The 11515-nt window shown below is 37.9% G+C and overlaps 1 protein-coding gene across 3 annotated transcripts in view; it reads right to left on the bottom strand.

Annotated features, from left to right (window-relative positions):
- Positions 1 to 520: 520 nt before the first annotated feature.
- The window catches only part of LOC125645694 (sex peptide receptor-like), a 103689-nt gene continuing 92694 nt past the window's right edge, over positions 521 to 11515 (bottom strand). For all 3 annotated transcript variants that reach the window (XM_048871469.2, XM_056140934.1, XM_048871470.2), the window contains one exon: positions 521 to 1880. In XM_048871469.2, coding sequence (XP_048727426.1) covers positions 760 to 1880 — 1121 coding nt within the window. In that variant the 3' untranslated portion in view covers positions 521 to 759. The remainder of the gene's footprint in view (positions 1881 to 11515) is intronic.

Genomic DNA, 11515 nt, shown 5'->3' with positions numbered 1-11515 from the left:
CAAGACACAGTGAGAACAGCAAAGTGCATTTTCTGTCGAAAGATCTGTTTCGCTCAAACAGGCTTGATTGGATTCACGATCATTTATTACTAAATTCCGGAGGGGGTATGCAATAACGCAAAACGTTCTGTGTGATTTCGAGTTTGTAAACAATAATACGACAACGAATTGGTAATTCAATAAGTTATCACCTTTCTCTCTGTATTCTCGGCTCAGTTTTTTTTTTTTTTGCATTAGTACAGTTTGTATCTTAATACTGTATCCATTTAATTTTGCAAACTAACGGACTTCGGCGTGTCACACCATCGCACTTTGGCGCATTGTTGTGAGCCATTGCACTATGGCGTGACACACCTTCACACTTTGGCACACTCGTCTCACACCATCGCACTTGACGCATGAGTGGACCATCGCAATGTGGCGTGTAACATCAGGGCATCAGGTTGTGGCGCAAACCATCGCACTTTGGAGTCCTACACACATACATACGACTCATATGATATATAAATCAGAACAAATACATGTAATTATAGTTTCAAAACATATCTATATTTCAATAATAAGTGCACTTTGACAATGAATCGCTGTGAAAACATTTTTGTGGAATCTAACCACACTGGCTGAAAACACATTACCGGGTAATCGAGACGTGACAGTAAACAAGGTGGCACAAACAACAGAACACCTTAGAATTCCTTTTCTGAGTATCATTGTAGATCAGTCAAAATAGCATCTACATGATGTACAATGGATTTTTATTCAAATTGCAGCTGGCTCCGGGAGGAGCCTCTCCTCCTGAACAACACGTGCACGTATGAGTGTTCTTTTCGAATGTTCCCGACCACACAGTGAAAGTTGTCTCATATGTGAATTTTCCAGCAATGTTCCTTTGGAAATACAACAAGAGCAAAACAGAGATTGGAAATTTCTCCAAAAAATTGTGTTAAAGGCGCAGTATATCACAAAGTTAATGGTCGTGTTGATAAGCAAAAACAAATCGGTGATTTCCCGAATAGCTCGTGCGAGATAGTCCTCCTCGTAGTACCCAAAACCCAAGAAGGTCGACATTATGGCATCCGGGATAATGCATATGATAAAAACAATGATGACGACAATCAACATGACCGTTATCCTGTGATTTTTTCTTCCGATGCGGCATTTTCGAATTCCGTACATTATGAATATATTGAGTACAATCAACAATGTGAGTGGAATGATAATTCTGATAAAATACTGTGTCCATGTAAAGATGGAAGCAAATTTTGAATCCGCCCATAAGTCGGTAAGGCTTAGGTCGTAACTGGTCCAGGAGGTGGAGTTGTTTTCGCTCTCAACAGTTTTGTATCGCAAGGCATATGGAATGGAAGCTAAGCTCATGATGATGAACACACTGAAGGATATCGCTCTGGCTCGAGACAAGGTGCAGTAGGTTCGAACTCTGTGAACGTGACACACGTACACGTACCTTTCTACTGCCACCGCCACTGTGAGCCATGCCGATATACAAAGAGATGCATTGAAAACATAGTGCGCGTATGGGTACAAAAATATGTACAGGCGGTTCCCGGTCTTCGGATCTATTTCTAAAAAGAGCACCACAAGAAAATACAGTGCGTCGCAAATGATTTTGATCCCATCAGATATCGCCAAAGCAAGAAGATACACGTTTGTCGACGATCTCATCTGTTTCTGGAGCATAACAGCTATACCTAGGCCATTTCCAATTAGCCCCAAGACACAGAAAATGGGATACAGGATGAGTCCCGTGATAAACCTGGCCTGCTCGTAGAACTCTTTGAAGTCCTCATTAATGACAGAGGTTGTACCGTTGGTGTCCCGAGACATATCTCCGGGACGGAATAATGAAGTCTCCAGAATACCTGAAAATAGAAAGTGCCATTGTTAATTTTTTTTTCAGACCTCCAAAAAAAAAAATGTCAATAATTTTGGAAATCTTTTTAAAACCCAATATTTTTTACCCAAAAATATACAAGACAATTTCCCCCCAAGCCTAATGTCTAAGATGTACCTGACTTACTGAAACTGACAAGTCGATTACGAAACAGATACAATCATATACTTATATACTACATGGTAAACTCGATAATGAATATTGACAATCTTAATTACTTCATCTTTACAAAACCACGCACTACACCAGACATGTACACCCTGAACAACTGGAAATGAAGAGAGTTAAGCCTTACCTTACGCTATATAAAATTACAAGAAATACAAGAATATTTTAGAAACAATCTAATTAAAATTAGATCCTGAATTTGGCACTCTAGTTTTCCTTTTAGCTCTTACAAGTTTATTGTTATTTCGAATTTCCAAAATTTCGGCTTGAGCATCACTGAAGAGACATTATTTGTCGAAATGCGCATCTGGTGCATCAAAATTGGTACCGTATAAGTTTTACATCCTTTGATCCACTCACGTATATCGCTACACAATGCCTACTTGAAATTGAAAACGCATTTGTTGAACAGAGATTTCGACAGAAATTCAGAGGAGAGAATTGACGGAGGATAGATGGATCAAGTTAACGTTAAGGTGAAGATAACGAACAGCGATCAATCCCATAACTCCTAAAAGCAATACAAAATAGATAGTTGGGCAAACACGGACCCCTGGACACACCAGAGGTGGAATCAGGTGCCTAGGAGGGGTATGCTTTTTATTTTACCTCCAGTGTGTGGTAAAAAACGAACTGACAGAGAGGTTTAGTTCACTCACTTGAAAGATTTCTGCTGTAGGACTTTAATGAAGACTCGCAGCGGTACCCTGACATGAACTTAATTTTCGAGCATAGAAACCAGCCTTGCTCACGCCGAGTCATGGCTGTTGCCCGGAAACAACATGTTATCATCATCATAAAGTAAACAGTCCTAAAACTCTGCCTCCATTTCTTTGTTTCCTCTTATGAATTCGTCATGTTGCAGTTCAGTCTTAGTTGCAGACGGTATTCAAAATGAAACATTTGAACTGTATGCTTAATGTTTCTGTTTTATTAATTGATGAAATTCTTGGTTGTTTACAACAACAAAAAACCCAACTTAAGTCTCGTGCAACCAGACGCCCTGCTTTCTCCGTAGATCGCGTCGGAGATTTGCAGAGACAGCCGAGTGTCTGGTTGAACGAGACTTAAAAAATACTATTTATCAATATTCTGATACGTTTTTTGTTTTTGTTTTGGTTTTATTCTCGTTTCTATTATAACGTCATTGCAGTGGCGGATCCAGGATTTTCGAAAAAGGGAAGGCGCATGTGAAAGTCAAGTATTAGCCAAAATACTCCTGACAGTCATTTTGGGTGCCAATCTGGAAATTTAGTCACACAATTTCTTATTTTTTGAATTTGTGGCGAAAAGTTCTCTAAATCCGCTACTATATTGCGTAAGCAAGAAGCCCGGTGAACGTACCTGACTTTTGAAGCGGTGATTGTATTCTTACACAAAAAAGACTGATCACGTGACTGCCTTTATGTTATTACGGAATTGAATGTCTATTCCCCTAGTATTGCCATATAAGGGAATGCATTGGGAAATGTAAATGTATATACACTACAAATTACACGTGTATTGCTTTTGGCTTGCTAATCAATAACTTAAAGTTGTTTAAGAGGCGATTATTCGTCCAATATATGGACTGATCCACAAAACACGAAGAGATAATGTGTGACATAATTATTCTCAAACGAGGACGAGTTAATTAATGATGGTCATCATTGCATAAATCATCTTGTCATCAGAAAGATTCCTTATTAAGCACTTGTAAAAAGGTCTACAAGAGAACAGAAAGTAAACAAGGTGACCACTTCATGAAACAAAAGATAAACAGTCTAGAATTAGGCATACCCGCATTGATCATGTCTTGGACAGGAGGATATCGAGTCTCAAAGACTTGATAACTGATCAAATATTGATTGAATATTGTTTGACGTCCCTCTCTCGAGTCTTTCACTCATATGGGGTCGTTACAATCGCCGGTGAAGGACTGCAAAAATTGGGTGTTGCTTAAACGCAGATGGGAAAACGGAGCAGAAGTTAAGAATTAGAATGATTAATGTAGCAAAGATAACACAAAAAATCAGAAGAAATACTTTGCTATGTTTAAAATTAAAATTTTGGGAATTGTTTTACAAGCGGTAAAACAATTTTAACTTAAAATTCTGCATCATAAATTAAGCGAAGTTAAACGTTTGTATAAGAATTAATAAAGCGTTTTACAAGACTTATGAAATGTCAGCATTGACAGATGTGTTAATGAGCAGCGACACCTATGGGTTTACAAGCGGTAAAACAATTTTAACTTAAAATTCTGCATCATAAATTAAGCGAAGTTAAACGTTTGTATAAGAATTAATAAAGCGTTTTACAAGACTTATGAAATGTCAGCATTGACAGATGTGTTAATGAGCAGCGACACCTATGGGTAGAGAAAGGAATAAAACACACGTACTTTATATGCCCCCTCCCCCTGTAGCAAAACGTCATCAACGCACATTTACATAATACATAATGTGTGTACTTACAACAAGAAGTGTGTTATGTATATAACAACGACAATTCATGACCAGCAAGTTAAACATCTTGTGTGTGATATATATATTTTTTTTAACTAACAGAGATGTTTAAGTAACAGAAGCTTAGTGACCGCAGCACTCCAATCCTAAATAGGGAGGACTTCTAACAATTTAATTCTAAACTAAATACTTGTATCTTAATATTGAGATTAACAATGAGATAATTCCATTCAAGCATACATTGTCTGTTAGTCTTTTAGCTATTTCATATCTATTAATTTCTCGTACTATGGATCGTTAACTTCACCTTAGGCAAATGTAGGAACTTTAACATAATTCATCCCAAATGAGGCAAACCTTTTATACACACCGGACTCGTTCGCTTTAAAATTTGATGTGATACAATCATACATACATACATACATACATACATGTAATATAACAGGTGTAGAACGAAATTAAGAATAAAAGCAAGTTCGCTTTAGGAAGGCTGTGTTTGGGGAAAATTGTGAATTTACAATGGAATTTGTTTGAGGGGGGGGGGGTGTTCATTTATTGGATATAAAATTTGAAAATTCAAGTCTTTTTCAGTATGATCAATTTCTTTTTTTTCTCTTTATTAATATTGATGATTTTAAAATATATATGCATTAGTATAGATTGAAGTCAGCATTTCGCAAATTCTATGGTCGTTATAACGATCTAGTTCGTCAATACAACCTCGCATTGGGTCAAGTGCTGTCTGACGTGTTTCATACCGGTTGTTGAGCCGTTCTTGGCGCACTGATTTGACTGCAGGTGGCTCCGTTTGCCTGATCGGGATATGGGGCTCACGGCGGGTGTGACCGGTCAACAGGGGATGCTTACTCCTCCTGGGCACCTGGTCCCACCTCTGGTGTGTCCGGGGGTCCGTGTTTGCCCAACTATCTATTTTGTATTGCTTGTAGGAGTTATGGGATTGATAACTGTTCGTTATCTTCACCTTGCATAGAGTATATGAAACGGTGAATTCTGTGGATGACTTCCCGCTCTCTCTGTAATTTCTGCTTCCCATGTTAATGGTAAACCTATTGCAAAATGCTTACCTCCTCATAACATGATTGCATACAATATTTTCCGTTTCGTTTTTTGTTCCGCGTTTTAGCAACACCCGGAAAATTTAGACCTATGCTCGGTGCTTACGGCAATTCAGCAGGAAGGGATCTTTATCGTGCCACACCTCCTGTGATACGGGACCTCACTTTTTGCGGTCTCATCCGAAGTACCGCCCCATTTAATCACCTCTTACAACAAGCAAAGAGTACTGAGGACCTACTCTAACCCAGATCCCCAAGAGTATAGAATAATGGACTTAGTGAACTGATGAATTAATCTGCCATGAAAAGTGCGTACAATGCATAAGAAAATAGAATTGGCACACAGTCCTTTAAATTAAAAAGTACTCTAGTAAATTAGCACGTAAAACTATTAACCAGTCTGACCAAAATACAGACCTATATAGGTCTGTACTTAAGTCAGATTGAACTATTAACCAGCTTTAAGTTAGAAATAAATACATATAAATATCTTCATTTCAAGTACACATGTAATTAGCTTTGTAGCAATTACTTTCAGGTTTTGCTTAAATTTTGACAGACTAGACTATAAGGTACAAATGGGAGTATGTAGCCTTAGTGTGGATATATATATATATATATATATATATATATATATATATATATATATAAAAGCACGAGAATCCATCAACACCCTCCCATGGGGATCCGTGTTAGAATAGGTCCTCAGTACCCTTTGTTTGTCGCAAGAGGCGATCAAATGGGGCGGTCCTTCGAATGAGACCGCGAAAACGGAGGCCACGTGTAACAGCAGGTGTGGCAAGATAAAGATCCATCCTTGCTGAAAAGCCGAAGGAGCCGAGCATAAGCCTAAATTTTGCAGCCCTTCACCGGCAATGGTCAGTGACGTCTCCATGAGTGAAAAATTCTCGAGTGGGACCTTAAACAATATACAACCAACCGACTACTTCAGCATGTTGGGCGGAAATTAGCTCTGTGATTGTGGAGAAGTCGAAATGTTAAAAGTTTACAGACAGACTGACGCCGGACAAAGGGGATCAGAATCTTTCAGCTCATGTGAGCTAAAATGCATGTGATCACCGACAAAGCCGATGTAAACTATCCTTGTACTTTTTATGTAACCTGACACATACCTTAGTGAAAGTTTTTTCTGATCAGACTTTGTGTATTACTTGTGTTTTCATGGTAAATTTTTAAAGATATCTTCCAGCATATTCCTATTAACAAAAAGTTCTTTTATATCTTCGGGCATCAATTGCAAGAAGCAACATTGTTTTCTTGTATAGCTGTCATTCTCCTATAATACACCGGTATATCGACTTCGACGCGCTTGCTTTTATATTGCTTAACGTCCCTCTCAAGAATTTTCCACTCATATGGAGAGTCACCATTGCCAGTGAATGGCTGCAAAATTTAGGCCTATGCTCAGCGTTTACGGCCTTTGAGCTGGGAGGGATCTCTATCGTGCCACACCTGCTGTGGTACATCGATTTCGATACATAGGTCATTTACGCGCTTGAAAAAATAGCGCTGGAAGTAAAGGTTGTTTGCAGCTTAAGTACAATTGGTTTTTTTTTTTTTTTTGCACAATAGATACGTGCATTTAATGAAAAACATTCGTAAATTACAAAAACATCCTCCTAGAGGGTATTGTTGTTGTCAAAATGCCTTATCAAACTTCTCAGAGGATAATGCCCCTCCCTTTAAAATACATCAAAATCTTTAGAAAATTGGGATAGTAAAATACCATGTATAGCAACTACATGTAGATGTGCTTCTTGAAATTATATGGCTTTGATATATTTATTAAGACTTGCCACGTATTAATTGCATTGTAACACTAGTATATTATGGCGGAATGAGTGAGCAAACTTAAGTAATCAGAAGTCACTTTTAACAAGATATGATTATAATTATTATCAACAAGATATGATTATAATCTACCGATTATAAAGTCTCCCAAACGAAGTTCTTGTTGTATAAATGTGGCCTTTTCTGAGTACTACAATTTTCCTCGCTTGACAAAAACCCATGCCAATTTTAACTTCATTTAAAAATGTAGATGAAGACTTTGATTTTGAAATTTTTCAGAAAATCACAATTAACTGGTGTCACTTGACCTTGATCCTAACATCTTCTCATCATTTCTGAAGATTCCATGTCTCTATTAGTCCCAGTTATAAAGTTATACCAGATAATGTTCAAGGTCAAGATTACTGGAGTCCTTCGACCTTAGTAACAAATTATAGATCCCATCATCCTTTTATTATTTCTGAAGATCCCATCTCATTATCAGACCTTGTTCTCAAGTAATACTAAGTTTATGATTTAAGGACAGAAGTCAAGGTCACTGGACTCACTTGACCTTGATATTAGTATGTAGATCTTATCATCCTCTTGCCAATTCCGAAGATCCAATGTCTCTATCGATTCCAGATCTAAAATTATATGAGCCTGTATATTCAAGGTCAGAGGTCTAGGTCATTGGAGTCACTTGACCTTGATAATAATTTGTAAGTCCTGTTATTTTCCTTTCATTTCTGAAGATTCCATGTCACTATTAGTCCCGGTTTTAAAGTTATACCAGTTTTTATGGTCAGAGGTCAAGGTCACTGGAGTCGCTTGACTTTGTTACGAATTGGTAGGTCCTGCCAATTTCTTTACATTTTCTAAGACTCATATCTGTCAAGTTATATCTGTTGAATTTTGTAATTATTTTCCCCAAAGAGTTCTAAGTTAAACCCCAACCCATTTTATCCCCCCCCCCCCCAATGTACCCTAATCCCCGTCAATCTGAAAACAGAAACATTTCTGCATATCTAGATACATTTGCCTATCATATATTTGAATATCTATTACTTTCATCAACTGGTTACGGAAAACAGTGTCAGACAGTTTTAGGCGCGAGAAAGTAGCGGAAGAAGAACCGAGCAAAAACAATGTCTCCAAACTTCGTACAGAATATAAAGTATTTTTAAACAATATTGAAATATAATGGGTGGTCTGTTATCCATATTATGATTATCATAATTTTATATTGGTTGTAAGTAGTTATAGTGACAGTTCCATCGCCAAATGTTCGGCATAAGGTGTGAATGTCACGGGTCCTCGGAGATGGTGAGAAACATTTCTCCCACAAGAACGGTGAAACTACCCGCAAATCAGTGGCACGGTTATGGAAACTAAAATGGCACCATCTTATGCCACCATTTTTATGGGGAGACTGGAATACAGCCTCCTAAATTATTCCCCAGTTAAACCCTTAGATGGTTACGTTTCATAGATGACATTGAGATGAGGTAGTTGCCGGTCGTAAAAGTATCAACGAATTTATCAAGATTTTGAACTCTTTCCACTATTCCTTATTTATGCACAAATCTAAATAAATCATTGATTTTGCAAAATCTGATATCACAGGAGGGTGGAATTACTTGAAGTCGCTAAAACAGGTAGTGATAGTTTCATCGCCAAACGCTCAGCATTAGATGTGAATGTCACGGGTCCTCGGAGATGACCTTAAAACGGATGTACCGTGTCACAATGTGTGGCACGCTAAAGAACCCTCACTGCTCAATGGCCGTAAGCGCAGAGCATAGGCCCTTCACCGGTCTTGGTGACGTCTCTATATGAGTCAAAAATTCTCGAGCGAGACGTTAAGCAAGATACAATCAATCTTCGAAATCATATTGAGATTTCACCAGATGTACATGTAGGTGAAGTGTAATCTGTACTTATAAATTAACAAATTTTGCCAATAAACTCCAAAGCGCTTGCTCCAGAGTTAATGCTTGCACCTTTCATATTGTTTCATATGTGACGTGAAGTCCGTAAGCTATAATAGAATCTGACTTGATTAGTAAATATCGTAAAATTAATTACCAAGAGGCAGGTACACAGACGTGTTTTCATCTGCTCCGCATTTTTGACAAGTTTGCGTTGGATTTGGTGCTTATGTTACTGTTTCAATTTGTGTTTGGATTTTCTCAATTACTTTCAACATTCAACTTATTTTCGAGAAGTTATTTGTGTGTCTTTGCATTCATCGACGCGAGTTAAATCTCACCCAGGTGAGTTCTTCTCAGCTTTGTGACTCTGCGTAGTGTGCCGTGTGTTCTACAAGAATACGTCTCTCCAAATGGAGTTACCGATGATAAAACATGTGTACGTGAAAAACAAACAGCTACAGTCAGAATTCGATGACAGAATCACTGATTACGAATTATATGAAGCCATTCATGAAAAAGTGGGTGATGGAATTCATGGTATACATTTAGACAGGGATTTATGGCGATTATACTTCAGGTGTAACGATAGCCGATCGCTTCTCCTTGTTGAGGGATTTGACTTTCGTAACATTTCTGTGCAAGTATATCATGACTCTAATCCATATTCTACGGTTGCTTAAGGTCCGAAAGATCCGGTTCTCAAGGTAACTATTAGTGATCTTCCCCTGTCTATCGATGACACTGCAATTTACGAAATGCTAAACAATTTTAATGTTACTCTCAAGAGTGATCTTAAGTATGAGAAAATAAGAAACCCAACTATAAATCGTCAATGGCAACCGATTCATATATATATATATATATAGCACCGCTGGACAACACCAAAACTTTTCCAAGGTATGTCAAGAGTGCAGGCTTAAAATGCCGGCTATTTCACTTTGGGCAAGTCAAAAGTGTCTCCGAAATTGTTGGAACAATGGTCACACAGCTCGAAATTGCTCTAGCAAGAGTGTATGCAAAGATTGCCGGCAGAAAGGACACGAACCAGGGTCGCCAGAATATCAGCATTTCGCTCACCCTAGTGATGTTGTAGCCTTTTAAGGTAAAGATAGCCCGCTTTCCAACGTTTACGAGAGTGAGTTTAAAGTTTTTGGTGAATCACACAAAACAGCAGAGCATGCCTACCAACTCACCAAGGCTCTTCGTGCAGGCAACATAGATGCTGCTGAAAAGGTTAGAAATGCTAACACCGCACTGGAAACTAAACGACTTGGACACACGATTAAGAATCCAGAAGGGTGGGATGCCCAGAAGTAAGAGGTCATGGAGGAAATAGTTGCAGCCAAAGCAGAACAAGCACCGAAGTTACGTGAGCAATTCGATGATTCCAGTGAGAGTGCATTATTCGCACATTCAACAATTGACACATACTGGGGTACTGGTCTTAACTCCAAGGCGACTGTTAACACCGATCACGCAAAATGGCCTAGATAAACATTCTTGGTCAAATAATGAAAAAAGTGTCCCTGAAGTATACGAGTACGCTTTGGAGTGCCTACGTTCCTAGGAGAGGCGCACAGAGTGAGGAAAATCAAACAAATTTGGACAAATTTATTCAGGATATTCGAAAAGGAAAAAAAGATGGAAAACGATATGGAAAAAAACCCGAACAACAACAAAAAAAACCCACAAAACAAAGAAGACTATAACTCATGAACCACAAATCCTTATCGTTTTATTTAATGAATGTTAGAGGGTTAGATACTTACAAGAAAAGGGTAATAGTTTTTGACTGGTTAAAGGATGCTGACTTTGAATTCATATTTTTACAAGATACCCTTTTTGTGAAGGAAAATGAATCAAAATACAATTCTCGATGGTTTGGTCAACAACTTCATTGCTTCTCAAACTCAGTATATAGTCGGGGTGTTTCAATATTATTGAAACAAAAACATTGACTTTGAAATCATAAATCACCATCTCGCTCTTGATGGCAGACGGTTGTTAATCAATATCAAATACAAAGAAATGATTTTTACATTGGTTCATGTATATGTGCCAAACAATGATAAAGAAAGAATACATTTTTTAAGCGTTTACATTCTTGGATCAACCAATTCTCTTTGAATTTAGTCGCAATTATTATCTGTGGTGATTTCAAGTCAGTTAAACATGTGTAAACGACAA

Source organism: Ostrea edulis, chromosome 6 (genome assembly GCF_947568905.1).
Source record: "Ostrea edulis chromosome 6, xbOstEdul1.1, whole genome shotgun sequence".
NCBI lineage: Eukaryota > Metazoa > Mollusca > Bivalvia > Ostreida > Ostreidae > Ostrea > Ostrea edulis.
The sequence above is the reverse complement of the archived record's forward strand: the minus strand, read 5'-3'. Positions and strand labels throughout refer to the sequence as shown.